General features: G+C 35.9%; 2 protein-coding genes across 2 annotated transcripts; one reads left to right on the forward strand and one right to left on the reverse strand.

Annotated features, from left to right (window-relative positions):
- Nucleotides 1-861: 861 nt before the first annotated feature.
- On the reverse strand, nt 862-9,837 carry LOC140149097 (protein D2-like). The gene is made up of 5 exons (XM_072171264.1): nt 9,724-9,837; nt 9,104-9,355; nt 5,348-5,446; nt 3,076-3,115; nt 862-1,446 (listed from the first exon to the last, which is right to left on the reverse strand). Exons 2-5 carry the CDS (start codon nt 9,335-9,337, stop codon nt 1,253-1,255), a joined length of 567 nt encoding a protein of 188 aa, XP_072027365.1. The 5' UTR covers nt 9,338-9,355; nt 9,724-9,837; the 3' UTR covers nt 862-1,252.
- Nucleotides 9,838-16,415: 6,578 nt separating this feature from the next.
- Nucleotides 16,416-19,058, forward strand: LOC140149090 (uncharacterized). The gene is made up of 2 exons (XM_072171254.1): nt 16,416-16,611; nt 18,139-19,058. Exons 1-2 carry the CDS (start codon nt 16,434-16,436, stop codon nt 19,056-19,058), a joined length of 1,098 nt encoding a protein of 365 aa, XP_072027355.1. The 5' UTR covers nt 16,416-16,433.
- The last annotated feature ends 6,363 nt before the right edge of the window (nt 19,059-25,421 follow it).

Genomic DNA, 25,421 nt, shown 5'->3' on the forward strand with positions numbered 1-25,421 from the left:
AGCAAGTTGTAGATCGTATAGGCCTAAATATAAGAAAACGTTTAGGGTTGAAATCAGGTGAACAATACATCGAATGAGCACGAAACTTCACATTTATGTTCAGAAAGGTGTCTTCTTAGCATGATTCCAAAGGAGTATGGAAATTCCAAAGGGAAGCTGGTGATTTAATTTGTAACTCGAGATCTACTTGTTCAATTTTTTAACCTTTTTACAGAGGGTATGATAGAGGTATTACTGGCAACTCTGCCAAATTACAGCTCAGTAGGCCACATTGTTCACCTGATCTTATTGACATGAATATTTTGTGCCATTCTTGAGCAGTGCTGAACTCAGCCACTGGCAATTAAGCGCACTGTGGCGATGGACCAATTTTGACTCGCACTTACAGGAAAATGAAATAAGTTATGTTGCTGTAATTTGCAAGATCGTTACAAAACATAATTGGCATTAACATCCCCAATTTTTACAGAAAAATTATGAAAAATAAAAGAATGAGCTCAATTTAGAAATGTCTGTGCAAGCAGTGCACAGTTGAGCTCCCTGCATGTCTATGGGAGTGTTCTAATCAAGTTGATGGTTCATTGGTCATCCCTACTATAAGGAAAAAAATAGTACTAAACAAGCTCATAATAAATATCAAATAAACAAGCTACATGCATGTAAACACGTCTTGATGAGTAAGAATGCAACAGAGCCTCCCTTTTTAGGTGCCCAGTATAAAAAAACATGACCTTAAAGTGTATTTAGGTGGGATGAAAAGCCGACGATCAATTGAAAATTTTGACCTTTCGTATTGAAGATATGGATTTTTTCCCAAAACACCAACAAAAATTAGGTCTTTTTGGGAAAAAATCCATATCTTCAATATGAAAGGTCAAAATTTTCAATTGATCGTCGGCTTTTCCTCCCAGCTACATACACTTTAAGATTATATCATTAGATTTATAAAATTTACTTTGAGGACTGTTATATATCAAAAATGTGAAAATATCAAATTTTAATAATTTGTCATAAAATTTGTATTATATCATGAATTTCAAAAAATGAAAATTATTTGATATCAGAAAGACGTTCTTCGTATTCAGAATGTATCTCGATATGTCTGATGTGCTCTCATGTCCCACAAAAAATACTGTTGAAATGCTCATTCCAGATCCCATAATTAGCTGCAAATTGAAAATTTAGTTACATTTCAAACATGCCAATGTTTCATGAAAACATTTGTATAATCTTATTGCAATACAGAAGAGAGTTAATCGTTTTTAGTTAGGAATTGTGTTGCAGCAACTGGATCACCAAGATGGTACCTCTCCACAAAGCCAATCACACAAAAGCAACCTCTTTCATTCACAGGATTTGATACTTCAAGTTTATCATTGTGCCCAAATAGAAAGAACTGGTAGCGATGAACTCCAGTGCCTGGTGGTGGTGAAGGTTTGTGATATCCTGTGGAAGAAGTTGAAAGACAAAAGACTGACATAAGCTTAGCTTAGTTAACCACAACTATACAATGTATATAGATGATAATAATGGTGTTGACCTGGGTAATTTGCAAAAATATAAGGTGCTTATAATCCAATATTTGAAATATCATATGACTTGGGAAGCTATGTATAATAAAATTCATATTCAAGAATATGCATCAAATCTTTGAAGTACATTATAAAATCATGATAAATTACACAAGCAAATACGGTAATATTATGTTTCATTATGGGCAGATTAATTTGTGGCTGAAAAGTTCTTTTAGCTCAATATTATAGGCTTGTTGACCAGATACTGCACATGAATGTGATGTGGGGTTGAATGAAGAAAAAATATCAAAAGTAGAATTTTGTTTCACCCTGCTAGAAATACATTAGGATCATGACAACGCCATTTTACAAGAATCTATATATTCTCCCCATTTACTTAGTAGGTTTAACAAATCTATGTGAATCTCTTTAGACTCATATAAATCAATTTAGGAGATCGAGAAACCAAATTTCTAGGCCTGCAAATAAAGCACTTTGTATGATAAAGCTAATAACATTTAGGGTGATGCAATTTGAAACATTGCTTGTTCAGGATGCCATGGTAATTGATAGTCTTGTTCAAGACGGTCTCTTATACTATGGCCAGCTAATTTCCTCAGGCCCCGGCCGCTTTATAGTATATTACGGCCAACAAAATCAACCACAAATTTCTGCACGGTTCATTTATATTTCGCACCATTGGCGAGCACTCACAGTGTTGGCACTGGCATCATGGTTTTGCAGAATGCGATAGTAAATTTGAGCACGCCCATCGCTATAGAATCGATCACCGTCATCGGCTGTTACTTACACTCGTAATATACAGCATGTGGCCCCGGGTGGATACAGGCTTGAATCAAGACCAGGTAATTGATAGCATCCCAAGAATAGGCCTATACTGTACATGTGCGCAACCAAAAGAAAAACCATGTGAAAGGGGTGGGTGCTTTTTTTTTGTGATCAGGCAAGGAATTTGTGTGATGCATTTACACTCAACTGATTTTCAAGAAAGAGGGTGAGTTTTATGAACTTCATGATATATCAACTTATTTCAGGGATTTTGTCAAATATTTTGTAAAACAAGTTCTAAACGGGGTACTTTTTTCTTGGAAGAAACTTCTGTGGGGGCAAGGTGGTATTTTTAGGGGTGTTGTGATATAATTTGGTCATGTATCAGGAGCAAAGCTGGGATTTCAAATTGGACCTGACAGTGATCCTCAAAGAAAAGAGAGACCCTCAAAACTTGGAAAGTTTGGCTCCTTAGCGCCACACTTGCACGATGCAGGGGTCACTATCTGCTAGGTGGATGTGTCTCCCTCTGAACTTGGAATAAATTTCAAGAGGTCAAATGAAGCCATTTGGTGCAGCATTTTTACACTATTGTTGATTATTTTGTTACTATAAGCAAGAGACTTGCTGAAATACACACTAAACTTATTATTTGGTTCCCAGGGAAATGTGATGATTAATACATCAAGTTTGATTCAAAAATGGCTTGAATGACCAGCTATGTTTAATGTTTATAAACCAAGATTAATTTTCACAGCATCCTTGTACATACCTGCTATGGTTTCACTTTCAGAATGAAGAAGGTCTTCGCCCTGAAATAATAAATCAAATGAAATAATAAATCAAGTGAAAACTTCAAGGGCCCATACACATTAAATTTTATTGGGCAATATCAAAGACTTTATATACAAAATCTACTACCGGTACTGTGCACGTAATAAGTTGTACACAATGGTAGATTTTGTATCTAGGGACTTTGATATTGCCAAATAAAATTGTGTATGGGCCACAGGGTTGTAGCTAGGATATGTTTAGTGCTGGGTGGCATTTGATGAAAATCTTGCACATTTGGCCATTTTAATCATAGTGACCACAATACACCTTTGTTTCCAATGGACATTTTATTGTGAAATGTCGTTGTACAAGGAATACATTTAAAAAAGTTCCACATAGCCCCCGAATGAAAAGTATTTAATTATCTTTGTAATCACTCAAAAAGCATTTTGTGCGAATTTTACATCCGAACTAGGTGCTATTAAATTTTTATGAGCCTTTTTATTTTACATGTAAAGTCTATGGGGGTGACGATTAGAAATGGACGGCAATATTGAAAAACCCTCATTTGGGCCATTTTAGACATTAAAATGCCCATAAAAAAAGAATAGCACTTAGTTCGGATGTACAAATTCACACACAATGCTACCTGAGTGAGTACAAACATAATTGAATACATTTCAATTGGGGGCTATAGCAAAAACAAAAAATGTCCTATACCTTAATGGTTATGGAACAAAGGCGAATATGCAGGATCTTGACCAGCATATTGAAAGCCATGTGTCAAGGTCAACAGGTTCAAAGGTCACCATGCATCAGTATTGGCAATAAACGAATCACAATGAATCACAATTTAGTATTTCATTTTCATTAAATTTCTGTTTCTTTCGAAATAGTCAGGGGCGTAGCCAGCTTTTTGGTGGGGGGGGGCAAAATAAAATTTCGGGGGCACAGACAAAAAAAATTGCAGCTGCATCATACAATACTTAAAGACTATGTTTTCGAGCTTCCAAAAAAGGCTCTATCATCCCAATAGAGGATTCAGAAAAAGCTAAACAACTGTGACATGTAGGTCTAATGTTGACCCTGCAGGAGGCAGAGATGGGAATTGTTCTGGTTTTGTTGAAAATAGTCTCATTGGGAGTCTCATTGGAAGAAATTTTAAAAAATTGTTTACCTATTTTCTTATCCAAGAAATTTTTCAACAAAATCAGAGCAAACTTAATGTTGTGACAATGTTACTCTTTGGCCCACAACTCCATAACCAGATGACAGATAGATCAAAGTATACCTTTTCTGAATCCTAATGGACTTGATCCCATTTTTTTAATGACATTTTCCACCAAATATGGGTGCTGGCATGGCCCAGCTCTTTTATGATCAGTATCTCAGAGATACTGTATTTATGAAGCTGATCATATAGACTATCTCTGACTCAAGTTAGAAATCTACCCGTGGGTTCAGTCTTCACTGACGATGGGTACGCATGATGGTTCCAATTAGGGGCACTTTTCAAGAAATATCCGCGGATTTTCGAGGACAAATTTTTTTGCGATTGTCCAAATTAGGGGTGTTTTGGAGCAAAATTGCCCTGTAAATGAAAAATAGGGTGTATTTCTAAGACATTCGTCCGCGTTTTACCGCTACAGTTTTCGTTTTTTGTATTTTTTATGTCGTTTTTTTTAGCAGTTCCACACAAAAGTTGATAGGGTATTTTTTCCGAAAAAAATTGTCCTCATTTCCCCGTGAAATAGGGGGCAAAATTGAAAAGCGTCTTTGAAATGGTAAAAATAGGGGTATTTTTTCGGAAAAAATGTCCTTGATTCCCTGTGATAAGGGGGTGAAATAAAAATGTGTCCTCAAAATGATAAAAATAGGGGGCGTATTTGGGGGAAAATTTTCCTTGATTTCGTGCAAAATAGGGGGTAAAATTGCGCAAATGTCCTCGATTCCCCGTGAAATAGGGGGTCATTTTCAAATCCTGGAACGGTCATACGTCCTACCTTTAAATACAAACTGAACCCACCAGGGAAATCTATCGGACCATTTTGTGGATATGCAAGTATGGAGTCATGTGCTATTGCTATGTCTTTCTGTCTGTCTGTTATATGTTGTTTGTCTGCCTGTCTGTCTGCCTGTCTGTCCCTCTCAATCAAACTAAGACACACAGACACATACATTAAGTTAAGACAGCCCACTTAATTTTTCAAGTTGGAAACAAATTAACTCCTACATTAAAATGACACCTCTGTGATCATTTGACAACTCACATCAATATTTGTGACCAACCAGTGAAGCCAATAGCGAGATGATGGGCTCTCTGCAGATGGTGCATCAGGATCTACCATCAGCAGGGTGTAGTACTTGGCCTGCATAGAGAATAAAATTATATTAATAATCAATTATCCAGTCTTTAGGTGACATAAAACATATTAAAAATATTTTGTTCTTTATGTGACGTGTCATGTCAAAAGGAGACACTTTTGGGCAGGATCGTAAATGTAGAAATAGCCAAAAATCTGCCCGGGGGAGATTTTTTTCACAATTTGGGTTTGTTGTGAATTTGTGATGTTATTAATGTTTAAAATATTGTCTGAAAGTTTCAGACCGGAATATAACTGGCATCTTATATTTCTTGAGACATTTTTATAGGTAATTCCTAATCTCAACATTGTCAATAATATTTTTAAAGGCCAATATCTCAATTTCCAATTTTATAATACCACAACTTACGAACTCAGTATCTTCGCTTAGGAATGTCCGATTTCATTGGGGAAAACGGCATTGTGGAGCAAAATATCTCTTAATTTTTCAAGATAAGTAAAAACCTCAAAATTAATAACCTGCCCAAAAGTGTCTCCTTTTGACATGACACGTCACATATCAATGTTCATGCCCTGTACCAATAAGAGCATTATTAAACTAAACATAATTAACATCAACCCAATTAAAACATTGTGATTCATTATTAAATATTACTCCAAAATGACATGTCTTCATAATCCTTATTGACCTTGTATAAGACAATCATTCATGTTTGTCATTTACTGTTTGGCCAATTATTTATTTATTTATTTATTTATTTATTTATTTATTTATTTATTTATTTATTTATTTATTTATTTATTTATTTATTTATTTATTTATCAAAATTAATTAACTAAATTTATTCAGTTTTAAATAAAAATTCAAAAAGATATATCATGAGAGAACAAAATAAATCTGACAAATCAATATATTGTTACAGGTTAATATTGAACAGAAACATGCAGATATAATGGCATTGACATTGAAAAACAATCAATAACGCACACCTGTTAAAAGGCGAGTCAGAGCCTTTAGGCCATATTTGTCCAGTTTTGGTAATTTTGCTTCAAATAATATACAAATATATACAGTTATGAGAGTTCTGGTTAAAACTATGGGCCGAGGTGAGATCAATAGTACTATTTTCCTGAGGGCGAGCCTCAAGGAAAATAGTATTAATTGATCTCAACGAGGGACCATAGTTTTAACCAGAACTTCGAATAAAGGCAGTATATATTTGTTTTATATACTTCATTAATATGTTCTTTGTTCATTGATAGGTTAAAAGAAAATTATTTGACATTTTGACTCTCCAGCTTCTATCCTGAGTGAACAGCACGACTAATTTAAGCACAACCTATATTTTGCCCTTCAAAAAATCGAATAGGCTAAAATCGGGCTAACCAATTACAGCAGCGCCAAATCACGCTATGGCAGTTTCAAGGCGTGTGAACTGTTCCGTCAGCATCCAATGCTCGCATACGCTGAAGGCATGGTCAAAAGCCCAGACAAACAAGTACCTAGACCTATAACTTTGGTTCGCGTAGTGAAGTCAACACTGCTTAGCAACGATTTTGACAAGGACGCAAACAAGCAGACATGTTCGCGTCTACAGAACATGTTGCATTTGACGCGAGCGATAACGGCGCAGCAATCACGCAAACGATCGCGTTTTTCGTACCAGACATGAACGCTTATTTCTCCGCGTCCGACCACCCGACCAAAATCACCTTGGATACGTGGCTTCACCTACTGCCATGGTTAGGGATGGGCAGTTACAGGTCTAGGTGGTATGTCTATGGTCAAAAGTACTATTTACGGCTTGGAGGTACTATTTACGGCTCATCCGGGACATTGAAAATACTATTTACGGCTTAGAGGTACTATTTACGGATAGGAGTACTGATGGTAGAACTATTTTTGGTCATGTGATCCACTTTTAACCAATCAATGAACAAGAATATATTAATGAAGTATATAATACACTTTATCTCTGCAGGGTAATACATTACATTGATCTTACACTGCAAAAACAGTGTTGAGAAGTCAGAAAAGATTGATAATTAGAAAGTAAAATGTTTAGCATTTAAACATTTTGATATTATGTTAGACCCTAAACATATTTCATATGATCTGTTTAAGATCTAAAACATTAAAGTGTTTAAATGCTAAACTTTCTAAAACCAATCTGTCGTCCATTTTTCTGCTTTTGCAGTGTATAGGAAATGAGTCAAGGAAGCCACTGGTCACATTGATTTGTATTTTGCATTAATTGAGTTCTGACAAATAATAGGCTAAAACGAATGTGCCCCCCCCCCCAGGAAAAATCATGCACATGGGGGAAATGAAACCCATTACAGTTAACCTTGGTATCTCACATATTGCCCATCCCTTCCCCATGAATGTGGGCTTTATTTTTCTCAATATTTGAGCACAAACACCTCTAGCTCAGGCACCGCTCCGACTCACCTTAAACAGGTACCACCTGGCTCTCCTCTACATTGTGTATTGATTCCAATCAGCACATAGGCCTACGTGCCTCAATACAGATTAAAATCATAGAAATTTTAATTTTCAGTGATTTTTCCATCTCTGCATAATATTTAATTAAAACATTTTTTTGTTGGCCCTCAATTTGAGAGAGTGCTATACGATGTAATACGAAAAGTCATTAAGGTATGTTTAAAGATGTCTTAAAAACATCTTTATATACAAGAACTTTAAAAATCATGGACAATCTTGGTGAATTTAGATACTATTTACGGATATTAATCCTATATATCCTTTAGTTGAACCTAACTGACAATAAAAGTCAAGTATTAGTAATTTGCTAATGTTTGTAGCCTACTATTTTTGACACATTGACAGCTATAGATCCTTTTCAGCAGCATTGCTAAAGATCTGCTTTGCTGGCACATTCTGTCAATCAAGCCTGTCTTCACGAAGGTGCTGAAAACTGACTTTTAAACCATATGGAATTATGGATTGATTTTAATTCTATGTACTTTATTTGATGAACTTTTATGAACCTCTTATATTCTTCTTCTTATTTTTATTATTATATTAACAAAGTCTTAAAACGTAACTAATTTTGTTTAAAGCAGATCCGTCCTTCACTCCCTCTCTCCCTCATTCATTCATTCATTCGTTCATTTATTTATTTATTTTTTCACTCATCATACTTACATGAGTACACTGCAAAAAATATTTTACTCAACATTGAGTAAAAAGGTCACAGCTCAACAGCTGAATAAAAAAATTACTCAACATTGAGCTCATGTAAGTCACAACTCAACAAATGAGTAAAACATTACTCAATGTTGAGTAAAATATTTTTGCAGTGCATGTTTCGTATTGTTCTCGGTACCGAGTAAAATGTAATTAGTCAATAACAGATGAACCATTTATTCACATTTACAGGCTCTTTGTTGAAGATCTCCTCCATTAACATTAAACTGCATGATTGTGAGAGTAAAATAAATTGGTGTCATCAGCAAAATGACATCAAGTGAATCAGTAACTAAATGAATATTCTTTCCTTTCGGTAACAAAACTATAACTGGATCAAAATAACTTACAGTGGTATCCTCCTCCATCCCTCCCTCCCTCCATCCCTCCCCCCTCCCCTCACTCCCTCCCTTCATTATAAACTAGTTCGTCATCCATCTGTTGATTTGTTCCCAATTTGTTTAGCCTTCTTTGCTTTGAGATGTACATACCTTCTCTTCTCCTTGATAACGAACAAGAACAGGCTCTTCATCGGAAACGGCCAGCTCTATTTTGTCACCACAGCTAACCTCATCACCTGTAGAGTATTTCAATTGTAGTGATTTCTTTTCTTTGAAGCTATCACAGAGGTCTTTTGAATGAGTATACATGTCCATTTGACAGCTGCTTCCACTGCCATCGCCCAGAGCTATGAACAGCAATCCACACAGCAATCCAAGCTTCATATTGGAGATACCAGTATGCTGAAATTGTTAAAAGGCCTACAGTTATTTTATGAAGTAGGTCTACTATAGAGTTTTGAGTCAACTGGAGGTAGATATATATAGACTATTTAATAAAAATATAGACACAGATATTAATACATTTCACAACACTGTGTTTCACGCCAAAGCGATCTTCACCTGAAGATCGCTTTGGCGTGAAACACAGTGTTGTGAAATGTATTAATATCTGTGTCTATATTTTTAAAATAGCTCTACCATTTATTGGTATCGAGCACTGTATAGCTGTCTGTGATACTTTTACTTCTTAATAGACTATATAATATGTATTTTTACAATGATAAATTGTATTCACAATAAATTCAGTGCACCAAAAATGCCAAATTTACCTTTTTTGTAATTCCTATTACCTACACTGGAAGCGGCTGTATGAGAATCAGTCGTTGAAACTGCTCACTTGCACCACAGACCACAGTAGGCGTAGGCCTATAGCACGATGCTCTCTAGCGGGAATCGAGAAAAAAAAACCCTATTGTTGTGTGAACAGATGTGTTGCAGTTGTTGTATTCATTTCAACGTGTACATAGGGTTCAGAACCAGAAAGCCGTATCTCAATGTGATCAGCTCTCAAAAAATAAGTGTAAAGTTGGCCACTTGCTTTGGTCTTCAAAAATCAATATTTCCTCCATGCCTGATTTCCTCCACAATTAATGTCTTTTATTTTCTATTAGCATGATTAGGAGGATTTCGTAATCCTAGCATCCTCTTTTTATGACACTGATTTTTCAGTAGATATACACGAAAACAGCTCATTCCCAAAATTTCAGTTGATTCCGATTTTGCGTTTTTGAGTTATGCATGATTATTATGTACATACACTGCTCCATAGACCAGTGTTGTAATTTCGTTCTGGTACAAACTTGACGATATTTATGCTAAACGAATTAATCTGCAAGAAATATTTGGTACATAAACATTATGTAGCCAGAGGTTTCCAGTAGTATAAAAATCTCTACTTTTTTGAACAAAGTGGGGGGATGAGGCTGTGGATCACGAAATGCCCTTTTAATGTAGGCCTACTGTATCTTCTATAGTGCACTGGCGACTTTATGCTCATTTTGTGGTAGCACTGGTTATCGTGAGTTGAGGCTTTCTGGCTCTCAACCCTCGACTCGACATATTAATACCAATGTACCATTGACAAAATTCATGATGCAGTCATGTGGTAGAATTCACCACGGCCTTTGCAGGACTTAAACCCCATTAAAAGCTATTAAACCAAGATAACACTCATTGAAAACAGCTCAACTATGTACGGTATGTTACATCAGATCTTCTCTGGTTAAATCCACACTACACATGTTCCTGTTTTACCTGTGCAATGAGCAATGAGCTGGTATTATAGTTTCAGTTGGGTGAACGACTATAAAGCAAACGCAAGGTTACAATACTGTGTGGGTCTCTGTTCACGAAATATGAGACAATAGAATTCTGGTTAACAATGTGCATATTGTTAACCAGAATTCTTGAAAATGAGAAACATAATGGCTGTGGACCGTAACACGGTTTGGAAATAATTTCTTCATATTTTTTGGTGTTATCGGTCGTTTACATATCCTTCCTAAAACACAAAAGTGCGAATATTTCCAAACACCTAAATTAGCTAAAAATTTAGGACATGTTACAAAACTATATTTTCTAGAATTTCAGAAGAGTACTTTAAATATTGGCCGGTTATTTTTCACACAGTGACGTTAACAAGGCAATGTCCTATTACCTATAACATGCACTAAAACACCAAAGTGCGAATATTTCCAAACATCTAAATTAGCCAAAAATTTAGGCCATGTTACAAAACTATATTTTCTAGAATTTCAGAAGAGTACTTTTTATTTATTTATTTTATTTATAACATTCGGCCGAAGCCATGCTAAACCCAGTAGTGCACAGAGGCTACTAAATTCAAGGGATGCCTCCAGATATGACGGGACAGGGATATGGGAAGAGGTCCGATTTTAGACATGTAAGAAGCAGGAGGAAAACCGGAGCACCCGGATAAAAACCTGCGAGGACGAGCATGGATCGGCAACCAAACTCACATGAGGCACCGCGGTGAATCGAACCCGGGCCACAGTGGTGAGAAGCGAGCGAGGAGACCACTGCACTAACCCGCCCTACTTTAAATATTGGCCGGTTATTTTTCACACAGCGACGTTAACTAGGCATGATTGCCTATACTTCTAACATACACTATTTGTAGAGGTTACGCGTCAATTGTGAGAGCACTGTGTATTGTGTATAGGAAACGGACAGTAACTGCAGTATGTGTCTTATTGATGACGCGTGTCTGGTCCTGGGAGCATAAAGTTTGTCAGTGAATAATTTAATCCAATGAATAGGCCTATGGAAGTGTCATAGGCTATGTTCAAAAGCTATAGTTGTATCCATCATGGCAATAAGACTGGTTACTCTTTGCTTTGGGATCAACTTGAGGTCTCGATTCGAGTCCAGCCAAATATGATTAATATTTTTCCTTGGGCATACATCACAGATAGCAGAACAACAACATTATATACTTGTAAATGAATAATTGGATCAAGCAAAATGTGGGAATATGTTTTAAAGCCGTACACGCATTTCAAAGCTGCATTAGATTAAGTTACATCTTAGTCTACCAAATATCGACGGTTCCGAACCAAAAAGCCCAACTCACTTTTTGACCACTTTGAGATTTTCGTACCAAAATAATCACCAGCACCCACAGATTCTTTCAATCATCAAAACTTTAATCCAATCAAACTTCATAATTGTTTTTTCGTTTTGCTACCACAACCACTGAAGCAGTTTTATATTCTGTAAGCTTATACGAAAATAACTTTATACCTACATCTTGCTATCTACTGAAGATAATTTTGATGTATATATTTTGCTATCTTGTTTTATGCATTTGCAACCTATGTGTTTTTATATTTCAATCTTGCTATCTACTGAAGAAAGTTTGATGTATATGTATCTTGATACTTGCTATCCATCAGCTAAATATATCTTCATACATTATAGTTTATACCACGCTAATAATAAGAGTTTTAACCTAAATCTCGATATCCTCTGAAGACATTGTTTATACCGTAAAATGGGGTAACTTCGGTCAGCGGGGTAACTTTGGTCGGTCAAATTTTTTTTTTTAATGGTCATATTTTTGTACAGCGATATTGCTTTTAGTCATATTTGGTGTCAATTTGTTCAGAAATATATTTGGAAGAAATATTAGTCGCTCATGTCCAATTTCCTCGAAATTTATGAAAAAATCGGGATTTTTGACCAAAAATTAGCATTTTTTTACATTTTTTTCAGAAAAAAATAAAAATCGATATTTGTGAGCAAGGATGTGTGCTGAATTAATTTTGCAAGAGGTCAAATGTAATAAAAAACAACAACTTGCCCTTATACAGCGAAGATCAATTTTTTTGATTTTTTCTTCTTCATGGAATGTAGGCCCTATGCTCTGACCAAAGTTTCCCCAAATGCGGGGTAACTTTGGTCAGGCTATTTTGAACCCCTGGGCACCCTTACAAAATTATTAGAAAATCTTTTTCAACTTCAAGGTGTAGAAGGGAACCCTATTGTCATAAAAAAGAGATAATTAGCAATATAATTGGTTTTGTTTGGAAGCAGTGGTTTAAAAACTCTGAAAAGTGCCCAAAGTTACCCCATTTTACGGTACTACAGAAGAAAGTTTATTCCTGCATGCACCTATCTATATCTTACCCGCAATATCGGTCAGCGGGGTAACTTTGCTATCTACTGAAGATAATTTTATACATGCATTTTTTTTTTCTTTTTTTTTTTTCCCTGTACTTTGAACTGAAAAACATACACAATGTTCCCAACGATCATGAACCTTTACATAAAAATTAATGCATCTTGTTATCTACTGATACATTATATACTGATATGAAGCATTTTAATATACATCTTGCTATCTACTGAAGATAATTTTGCTATCCCGGGCTTGCTATCTACTGCAGAGTTTTTAATCTAAATCTTGCTATATACTGTAGATATTCCCATCTTGTCTTCAGTTGTGTAACCAGGATTTTTTAGAGGGGGCAAATGGGGGGGGGGGGGCAATAATGAACATGGTTAAAAATGGGCCAGTGAAGCCCCCCCCTTCACCCCTTGGCGATGCAATTGCTTGCTTTTTACATCTCCGTGTCTATGACCAGTTTTATTTGTACCTCCAACTTGCTGTAGGTTATAAACTATTTAAGCTAAATTTTGCTATCTACTGGTGATAGTTTTGTTCTTATAGGCATATATTAATTCAATGCATTGAAATCGAATTGAATTGAAATGAATTTTGGGCAATTTTCATTTCAATGCATTGGAATTGAATTGGAATCGAAATGAGTGGGCTTGGGCATGAATTGAATTGGATTGGAATTGAAATCATCGTGAGCAATGAAGAATTGAATTGGATTGGAATTGAAATGATGTTGAGTGATGAAGAAAGAAGTGGAATTGAAATGAAATTCAGCTTTGATTTCAATTCAGCATTTCAATTCACAAGCAGATGTCTGTGATTCTATATCATTGCACCTTTAAAAAGTGCCCTTCTCCCGTTCTGAATTCTGATACAATTAGCATCAATAGATGGTGCCATATAATAATGACCATCCCTGTTTGGCACAACATGCATTTTCAGGGATTTTTTGTTTATATTAGCAAGGAGTCTGGGAGTTTAACTATTAACAAACGCATGACACATGCACGAGCCGGGAAGTTCAAACGCAAACAAAGCCGAAAGCCAAAACGACTCCAAGCAGAAAATCACTTCTTTTTATAAAACTAAGTAAATTTACAACAATCACTTCAGGCAATGTAAACACCAAAGTCATATCTAGCACATAATTATGTCAAAAAGAAGCTGATTTCCTCATATTTTCAGTCAAAAATTTATCGAAAAAAAATCACATTTTTTTGGCCTAAAAGTAAAAATTGGCTATAAAAAATTCCCGTACACCAACAATTTCATGATTTTGGTCCTCAAAAATTAACTTAGTAATCGTCATAGTGTTTTCAAGTCAATTCCCCGGGAGACGGGAAAACGGACATATAGAAAAAAGATATTAATTTTTTTCCCCAAAAAATTTAAAACAGGCACTGCAAAAACAGTGTCTAGATATTAAACACCATTCTAGATACCATCTTGTCCTCGATTTGTAAACATGTTTAAATGCTAAACATGTTTAGTAATTTGATGCCTTGTGTTTAGATATTTTAATATCAATCAAAACATCCTCAAAACATCAAGTGTTTAAAAACACTTGATGTTTTGATGTTTTGAAGTTTGACATTTGTGTTTAGATTTTACATGTGTTTACAAATCGAGGACAAAAAGGTGTTCAATCTCTAGACACAGTTTTCAGTGGCGTAGATTTCTTTTTGACATTGGGGGGATGGGGTTGGAAAAAAATTCTTGAAGTATAGCGAAACAAGCACCTTTCGGGGACAGAATAAGTTAATGGTACAAATGCGTGCGAAGCGTGCGAAAAATTTTGGCATTTGAAGCTAAATTGATGAAATATGGTGCAAAAGTGGAATAAAAATTTGCACGAAGCGCGGAAAAAAATTACACTTTGGGGCTAAAATGGCCAAATATGGGGCGTCAACAGGGAGGGGGGGGGTGATTGTATGGACCATCGGCCCTGGCAAAATATTGGGGGGGATAAATCCCCTTTGGTCAATTAACACAAACTGCAACTGTATTGGAATTGAATTGGAATTGAAATGAATGCTCAGAATTGAATTGAAATTGATCAGCTGTTAATTTCACTGCATTGGATTGGAATTGAATTTAAATGATCTTGAAATTGAAAAATTGAATTGGAATCGAATTGAATTAATTCTAAAGCAAGGTGGATTGAATTAGAATTGAATAGCAAGACTCCAGGTGTAGAAAGAATTGAATTTGAATAGAATTGAAATCAATTTTCTGGAGTGAAATAACAATAGGCATATCTTGCAATGCAATGCAATCAATCAATCATTGTCTTTATTTCATTCAAAAATGCATCAATACAACAACAGCAATACTGACATTTGAATGAGGAGATGCTCAAAAGCCCTGATGAAACAAACACCCCCTTAACATAATGGTTTCATAATTTACGACATGGTCCGATGATTCGCATCATGATAGGAAACCAAGTCATGCCGGGGGGCACATCGTCAATTTTTGGTGGGTATGTTCCCCTGTAATTTTTGAGGTGGTGGGTCTTTGGGAGCTAACGGCGTACCAGAAAAAGCTTTTTAGAAAAAGGGGTCTTTCGGAGCTGCGAATGGACAAAATCAAGGGTCTTGGTTTGCCATAGCCGAGAAAAACGCGGGTCTTTTGGAGCTGCGAACGGTTAACCCGGTTAGAATCAAGGATCTTTCTTATGGTTGAAAATCGCCGGGAAAAGGAGGTTTTTTTGGAGCTGCAAACGGTAAAAATCAAGGGTCTTTTTTCTGTCTGAAAAAAAAACAGAAATGTGAGGAATGAGCAATTTACATGATTTTGGAGCATGCGCTGTCCAAACACATGGTCTTTCCGGGGGAGCATACCCGTATGGTCATTTGTGTTAAGTGCCCCCCGGGTCATGGACTTTTATGCCTCACCTGTCCTGTCCTTGAATCCTTTCATAATGCATAGTAGGCCTTCCATGAAAAGCAATCGTATCATGCTATGCATAGCTGCATCACAAAAGAGCTCAAAAACTTATGCAATTCAAAACGATCAAAGATATTATTTATTTTTAGTATCTTTGAAAAGATGTAACAATGCTTTTGATGACGTAATAAACACACCCTAATCTGAAATAATAACATAAATACATGAGATAAATAGCAGAAGCATGCTGAGGATGACGGTCTGCTACCTCCATGGTCCGTTTGACCACTTCCCTGTTTTGACTGATTGCACGATATCAGTTAGTGTGGTATATGCTCTGTGAAATCAGATTCAGATACATCTTCTCTGGTGAAATACAGTAATTTATATCAGATTGTAAACGTAAACCTGACATTTCAGATCTGGAAATGAACATAACGTACCAAGATGAAGTCGGTCAACGGGAAGAATTATAAAGTGGATATTTCATCTTCCTCAGGAATTGTAAATATCAACATCAGTATAACATTTCGGCGTCTGCTATTTTACGTTATTGGTTTCAATGCGATTATTTCCTTCAGTTTTGTGGCTTTTACTTACTACCATGACTACAAAGTGCCAAGTTGTAAGTATCAGTCTGTATACCCATTACATCTTCTCTGGTATACCTTTCTCGAGTTAGTAATTTAGATATTGTATTTTATTGTTTTTCTAAATGTAACAATATGAAGTATATAAAAGTATACACTCTTGGAAAGGAAATGATGCAAGGAATCAAACCAGCATATCAGGTTCATGCAAATATTAAAAGTTATTGAGTTACTGACTCGAGGAAGGTATACGGGCTTTTAAGCAATATTTTAGCATTTTTTGTTGAAGTATAACAAATTTAGTCTGCGCACAAATCTGCACGAGCGATGCAACATTAGGCCAATATATGTCTGTTTTTTGTTTTGTTTTCGGATTTTCTTATAGAATCTCATCAAATTTGTTAAGATTGCCTTGTCATTTAAAAAAATGAAATAGGTCTTTGTCAGAAATGATTAGGTTCATATCAAAAATGACCAAAATATTAAATTTGAATAGTTTGTCTGCTTCGAGATAAAACAGAACCTTTTCAGATTAAAATGAATAATCTTGTCGAATAATGAGTTGGGGATCTTTTCAAGTTAAGTTTTCCGTGTTCTACTATTGAAATTCCGTTTTGTCAATAGGACTATGTCACTTTACGTGTTTTTGTTTTGTGTTTTTTTCGTTTTCTTTACCGGTACTTTACCGCACTTTTTACACATGCAGAAAAATGAACAGTGTGAAATTAGAGTGTAGCCAGCGGGGCAGGTGGAAAGTGGCGGCGCCATGATTTCTTTTTTGGGGGGGGCAAAGTGAAATTCAGGGGGGGCAAAATCAACAAATTTTGCACAAAGTGCCCCCCCCCCTCATGCCGCCACTGCAGATGGGAGCCCTGACAAAAAATGAAAGAGAAAAGTGATTATCTGACAAAAAATGAAAGAGAAAATGGGAAAGGCAAAGGAAATGAAAAGGTTTCCCACCAAATTTCGTCATGGGCCAAAATAGTGTAGAAAATATACAAACTTTTTGCGCGATACATGAGCACAATTCAAACATGGTAAAGTCCGTTTTCGGAAGGGTTAAGGTAGGCCTACAGTTTCTCAGTAAAAAAAACCGGTATATTTTGTCTTTGCACCCCCCCCACCCGTCCCGCTACGCTCCATGTACCACCATTAATTCTTAGCCATGATAACGTCCATCGAGTTGTCATTACTTTATACTTTGTAATGATATTTCCAATTGCACATTATCCATGTCTCGATTATTTGGGCACCAACGGTCGTGACAAATTAATGCCTTTTCTAATATAAATCCTATCACAGTGTCTTGTAAGCGGTCTTGAGTAGGCCTAGTTCCTTCCTGTCAGTTCCTGCGCATGGAGATGACGCTCAGAATTCGAAACGAGAGAAAAAGCATGCGAATTTGAGCTAAAAAGCCCCTTCAAAACGATACGAGCTAAAAATAAACAAAACCATGATGGTTTCCAAATGGGCCATAGTTACCCCCATCCACCGTTACAGGTGAGTCAAGCGTCCTATAGTTTAAGATTTTAACAATAGTAAATCATGTTTTACCTTTGCAGATAATGCAGTGAAGACCAAGAGACTTGCAGGCGAATCAAAAACTGTATACGATGCTGAGGAACAAGAAATACTGAAATCTGCAATGGCCATGGCTCATCTAAGGGGTGATAATGACACGCAGAACGCATTTGTAATTATTACCAATACCAATGAAGCTTTTATTGCCATAACTGACAATTGGTTAGAAAGCATACATCGACTTGATTTACAATACAATATTACATTGATTTGCGAGGATAAAAAATCATATTTTCATTACAAACGTAGAAAAAGAGACACATTTAATGTGATTAATACAAAAGATTATAAAATGAAGGGAATGTTAAAGAAATCAATCAGTACATACCAGCAGTTAATACGAAGGCGGACTATCTACGTAAGGGATGTTCTATATTCGGGATTGGACGTCCTTTTAGTCGACGTAGATACAGTATGGTTAAAAGACCCAATAAAAGTAATTCGAGAGTCCTATAATTCGTATGATTTATGGATAGCTCAGGGACATGACTTAGGAGTACCATGTCCATGTTTCATGTACATGAAAGCCATTCCATCCGTCATGAATCTCATACGACGATGGACTAATAGGTTGACGTACAAACCAAAAAATCGACCAATGGAAACAGATCAAAACGCTTTACAATACATACTTCAAACTGCACATGAGCCGGGTGAAATGAACGTTAAAGTTACGAAGTTAAGTAAGAAGAACTTTCCTACTGGTATAGAATTTTTCGACTGGAATTGGAATAAATTGCATGTCGACGAAGTTCTGGTTGCCCATGCAAACCATCAAGGGAGAGAGGACGCAAAAATAAAGAGACTAAAAGAGTTTGGACTCTGGTTTGCTGGGAACGGAACGGAACGGAACAAAAGAGGAAACGACAAGGAGGCGCCTGATAAATTGACATTCACTTAAAAACAACAGTTTACTTAGAGCTCATATGTTACTAATATTATAAATTCCAATATAGCTCCCGATATAGCTCACATGTTAAATTCTTCTCAGGGGTAGCTAGCTAGCTCACAAGTTACGAGTAGTTTATCAGTTTATCAATGCTTACATCAGGGGTAACTAGCTCACATGTTACAAGTAGTTTATCAACGCCTATATCAGGGGTAGATATCTCGCATGTTACTAGTGCTTCATCAACGCCTAGAGTATAGAGGTAGATAGCCCATATGTTAATAGTAGTTTATCAATGCCTATATTAGGGAAAGATAGCTCGCATGTTATATAAAAGTAGTTTATCAACGCCTATATCAGGGGTAGATAGCTCATATGTTAATAGTAGTTTATCAATGCCTATATCACTCAGGGGAAGATAGCTCGCATGTTACAAGTAGTTTATCAATGCCTAAATCAGGGGTAGGTAGCTTACATGTTACAAGTAGTTTATCAATACCTATATCAGGGGTAGATATCTCACATGTTACTAGTTGTTTATCAATGCCAAAATCTGGGGTAGATAGCTTACATGTTACTGGTAGTTTATCAATACATACATCAGGGGTAGATAGCTCACATGTTACAAGTAGTTTATCAATGCCTACATCAGGGGTATATATCTCGCATGTTTCGAGTAGTTTATCAATTCCTACATCAGGGGTAGATAGCTCACAAGTTACAAGTAGTTTATTAATGCCTACATCAGGGGTAGATAGCTCACATGTTACTATTAGTTTATTAATACCTACATCAGGGGTATAGATAGCTCGCACGTTACTATTAGTTTATTAATGCCTACATCAGGGGTAGATAGCTCACATGTTACAAGTAGTTTATCAATGCCTACATCAGGGGTAGATATCTCGCATGATACGAGTAGTTTATCAATACCTACATCAGGGGTAGATAGCTCACATGTTACAATTAGTTTATCAATGCCTACATCAGGGGTAGATAGCTCACATGTTACAAGTAGTTTATTAATGCCTACATCATGGGTAGATAGCTCGCATGTTACTAGTAGTTTATCAACACCTACATCAGGGGTAGATAGCTCGCATGTTACTAGTAGTTTATTAATGCCTGCAGGGGTAGATAGCTCACATGTTACAAGTAGTTTATCAACGCCTACATCAGGGTTATATATCTCGCATGTTACGAGTGGTTTATCATTTCCTACATCAGGGGTAGATAGCTCACATGTTACAAGTAGTTTATCAATGCCTACATCAGGGGTAGATATCTCGCATGTTACGAGTAGTTTATCAATACCTACATCAGGGGTAGATAGCTCACATGTTACAAGTAGTTTATCAATGCCTACATCAGGGGTATATATCTCGCATGTTACGAGTAGTGGATCAATTCCTACATCAGGGGTAGATAGCTCACATGTTACAAGTAGTTTGTTAATGCCTACATCAGGGGTAGATAGCTCACATGTTACTAGTAGTTTATCAATACCTACATCAGGGGTAGATAGCTCGCATGTTACTAGTAGTTTATCAATACCTACATCAGGGGTAGATAGCTCACATGTTACAATTAGTTTATCAATGCCTACATCAGGGGTAGATAGCTCACATGTTACAAGTAGTTTATTAATGCCTACATCATGGGTAGATAGCTCGCATGTTACTAGTAGTTTATCAACACCTACATCAGGGGTAGATAGCTCGCATGTTACTAGTAGTTTATTAATGCCTGCAGGGGTAGATAGCTCACATGTTACAAGTAGTTTATCAACGCCTACATCAGGGTTATATATCTCGCATGTTACGAGTGGTTTATCAATTCCTACATCAGGGGTAGATAGCTCACATGTTACAAGTAGTTTATCAATGCCTACATCAGGGGTAGATATCTCGCATGTTACGAGTAGTTTATCAATACCTACATCAGGGGTAGATAGCTCACATGTTACAAGTAGTTTATCAATGCCTACATCAGGGGTATATATCTCGCCATGTTACGAGTAGTGGATCAATTCCTACATCAGGGGTAGATAGCTCACATGTTACAAGTAGTTTGTTAATGCCTACATCAGGGGTAGATAGCTCACATGTTACTAGTAGTTTATCAATACCTACATCAGGGGTAGATAGCTCGCATGTTACTAGTAGTTTATCAATACCTACATCAGGGGTAGATAGCTCGCAGTTCGCATGTTACTATTAGTTTATTAATGCCTACATCAGGGGTAGATAGCTCACATGTTACAAGTAGTTTATCAACGCCTACACCAGGGGTACATATCTCGCATGTTACGAGTGGTTTATCAATGCCTACATCAGGGGTAGATAGCTCACATGTTACAAGTAGTTTATCAACGCCTACATCAGGGGTATTATTTCGCATGTTACGAGTGGTTTATCAATTCCTACATCAGGGGTAGATAGCTCACATGTTACAAGTAGTTTATCAATGCCTACATCAGGGGTAGATATCTCACATGTTACAAGTAGTTTATCAATGCCTATATCAGGGGTATATAATTATATATCTCGCATGTTACGAGTAGTTTATCAATTCCTACATCAGGGGTAGATAGCTCACATGTTACAAGTAGTTTATCAATGCCTACATCAGGGGTATATAATTATATATCTCGCATGTTACGAGTAGTTTATCAATACCTACATCAGGGGTAGATAGCTGGCATGTTACTAGTAGTATATTAATGCCTACATCAGGGGTAGATAGCCACATGTTACAAGTTCACATAGATAGCTCATATGTTAGTATTACTCCTGATTCCAGACAAATATAACACCAATTTTTTGGGATTAAAAACATCCTGTTTTGCCAAATAAAACACAGCTAAATAGCAAGAAAGTTTATTGTAGTGAAAAGCAGATTTCATGGATGAAAAAAAAAATCCTCTTTAACCCAATATTTGTGGAAGGGCCCAACTCCAACAACTTGGGCCTTTCTTCCATGAAAACCATGATTAAATGTATGTGGAAGACTATTTAGAGAGTGGATTTTGGCTCATCTTTCACACAGAAGGATGAACAGTCTGCTGGCAATAAAATGCTGGGTCTAACTCAGTTTTGTAAAAGATTGTAGATGGGCCCTTCTTCCACTCAAGTATTCAATTGATATTGTATATGTACGATATGGTTAAATAATGATTTTAATGGGTATTGTGCTCGTCAGGTGTTGCAACATTTGTGGAAATATAATCTACATGTGTTTCATGGATTTTATATGTAGGAAAATCAATGTGGCATGTTTTTATCATAGGAGTGTTAGCCTTGAGACACATTATTTTTAAGTATTTAATTTAATATTATGTATTATTTATTTGGAATTACCAAGAGTTTATAATCATACACCAACACAACAATAAAAATTAATGACACTTGAAATCAATCTGAATATCTACAATTATTTTATTGTTTATATCACAGAAAATATCTTGGAATGTTTATTGGACGGAATTAGAGTAATCAAAATGGACATTGTTATGACTCTCTTTGGGTTTCTTAGCAATGGACGGATTCATTATAATATTATTATACAAAACTGCATGTAAACTATATTTGAGTTATTATAGTGATACAATGTAACATATTATAGGGGTACTACACCCCCTCAATAAATTTGTGTCTATTTTTGAATTTTTATCAAAAACAAAAAACCAAGTGGTAACAAAAGTTATGTTTATAATAGAAGCAAGGAATTAATTACCACACTGGAATTTCAGTAACCCAAGACAAGCGGTTCGTTATTTATGATAAGAAATAAGGTACCGCTAGGATGTACCTCATTTCTTATCATATATACTGAACCGTTTGTCTTGATTCACTGAAATTTCAGTGTAGTAATTGGATTCCTTGCCCCAATAATATACATAACTTTTGTTACCAGTGTGTTATTATTTTTGAGAAAAATGCAAAATAGTCACAAATTTACCACAGGGGTGTAGTACCCCTTAAGTAAACAGAAGGTCATTAGGAACTGTAATCGAGGGAAAATAACTGGAAAGTGTGCTTGAACTACTGTCACTGGCTATTCCAAGTAAATTCTACTTCCTACCCATGGACGGCACAACTGGAATAAGACCACTGGAATTACATTGTCATGACACCCTATGAAAGCAATACCCAGTCATTGTACATCAGGGATGCCAATGGGTTTTGGAAAAACAATCTGAAAGTTGCGAACGTAGGGAGTGAAGCGACCGAAGTCTTGCCCCCACGGCCGGGGGTCCAGGGGCCCTTAAGCGGGCAAAGCCCTGGTGGGGGTTGAGGGTTTCTACACATTTTACACCGCAGGAGACACCATTTCTGAGGGTAATATTGCATTCAAATGGATTTAAAAAAATAAGGTTATTTTGAGAAAACAAGCCTAGATAACAGCTATTATACATGTAATATTCTTCAAGGCTTGTTTTCTCAAAATTAAACCATAAAACATGCAAATTAGGTACCTAAGCCCAGGCAATTTGAGCAGAATTAGCACCCCAAAAGGCCATTTGTAACATAAAAACCTGTTTTAGACTCTTTTGAAAAAATGCTTCCTTCATCCCAAAAAAGTGGTTTTAAACGTTCAATTTCCTATACTTTTGTACATGAGAGACATTCTCCAAAGTATTTTTTTGGCCTAATAACATGGCTGAAATGGATATATATAATGCGCAATATAAAAACGATGATTCATCAAAATTTTGACCCCCCTATTTTTTGTTAAATTTTCAAAAATATTTTTTGGCCAAAAAGCAAGTTATATGCCCTAAATTACTTGTTATTCAAGGTTGGAAACCATAGAAATACTGCTACTTAAAAAAAATTGCCAATTTATGTTTACAAAGTTGGATAAAGTTGTACATTTTAATTACTTTTACTTCTACTGAACAGCTAGCAATGTATACTGATTCAATGTGTTCCTGACTGTTCAATAGAAGCAAAAGTAATCAAAATGTACAACTTGATCCAACTTTGTAAAATAAAATTGGCAATTTTTTTTAAGTAGCAGTATTTCTATGGTTTCCAACCTTGAATAACAAGTAATTTAGGGCCTATAACTTGCTTTTTTGGCCAAAAATATTTGTTGAAAAAAAAAAACAATCGTAAGATTGGCATCTCTGGTACATATGTGACCTGCTCCCACAAAATGAGCGTTAAGTCGCAAGTTGGGAGTTTCAAGACGTTCCTACTGTTGAGTTGCTGTTCTTTGCTTGAAGACACCTGTATTGACAATGGTATGTCCTTTGTGAATGGGGACAGAATTAAAGATAAAAGTACAGCATAGTATGTCCTATTCAGAAAGGACATACTACTGACTATACAGGTAATAAAGAACATCAATTCAACAACTGGAAGGTCTTGAAACCACCAACTTTGGCTTTACCCTCATTTCATGGGAGCAGGTCACACATAACTTTCTGGAATTTATCATTTTATATATATTGTAAAAGACACAGCTGGAAAATATATATAACACAAGAGTTATATCAATTGCAGCAAAAAGTGCTTGATGCATCATTTGCAGGGCTTATTACAACATAAAGTTTTATGTTATATATATATATATATATATTGTAAAGGCACAGCTGGAAAATATAGCGTCAGCCTGCTACGCTAATTGCCTAGTCATTTTTTGTAATTTTCAGAACAAAGTACAAAATATGGTTCAAGCATGCATTTATACATATTTATTCACCAATCTTTGCACAAGAACAAATGATGATACAAATGAAAGAGAATAATCCAAAATAATTAAGATGATTACGTAACTGATGCATGCTTGAACCACATTTTGTTCTTTGTTCTCGAAATTACAAAAAATTTAGCAAGGTGACGATATATAACACAAGAGTTATATCAGTTGCAAAAAGTGCTTGATGCATTATTTGCAGGGCATATTACATTTTAACATCACATTGGAGGTGGTGATACACTGCAGATATTACTAAGTATCCCCCCTAAAAAACAAAAACAAAAACATGCTGGCTCAAAAATACAAAGCTGTCTCAAAATAATTAGTACACTGTAAAATGTACATGCCACAATATTATGTACAATCTATGCAATGAAAATTAACAGCAAATAGTAAATCTATTATGGTATGAGATGTAGTTATCTTGATCATGAAATGTTGGGGTAAAAATAAGTGATCATGTATGGGTACTAATCATTTGGGGACACCTTGTACAAGAGGATGCCATGTATTGTGTGTGGGTGTGTGGAAGTGCATGCTTTGATGTATATGAATATAGTTAGGGGATCTGGAATGAGCGTTTTGACAGTATTTTTTTGTGGGGCATGAGAGCACATCAGACATCGAATTGCATTCTGAATATGAAGAATGTCTTTCTGATATCAAATA

Source organism: Amphiura filiformis, chromosome 3 (genome assembly GCF_039555335.1).
Source record: "Amphiura filiformis chromosome 3, Afil_fr2py, whole genome shotgun sequence".
Taxonomy (NCBI): Eukaryota; Metazoa; Echinodermata; class Ophiuroidea; order Amphilepidida; family Amphiuridae; genus Amphiura; species Amphiura filiformis.

Excerpts from the sequence above, each read along its gene's own strand:
- LOC140149097 (XM_072171264.1), bottom strand. The coding sequence starts at position 9,337 with ATGAAGCTTGGATTGCTGTGTGGATTGCTGTTCATAGCTCTGGGCGAT. Across the intron at positions 3,116-5,347 it reads GGTTGGTCACAAATATTGAT|GGCGAAGACCTTCTTCATTC; the intron begins GTGAGTTGTCAA and ends TTATTATTTCAG. Across the intron at positions 1,447-3,075 it reads TGAAAGTGAAACCATAGCAG|GATATCACAAACCTTCACCA; the intron begins GTATGTACAAGG and ends CTTCTTCCACAG.
- LOC140149090 (XM_072171254.1), top strand. The coding sequence starts at position 16,434 with ATGAAGTCGGTCAACGGGAAGAATTATAAAGTGGATATTTCATCTTCC. Across the intron at positions 16,612-18,138 it reads TGACTACAAAGTGCCAAGTT|ATAATGCAGTGAAGACCAAG; the intron begins GTAAGTATCAGT and ends TTACCTTTGCAG.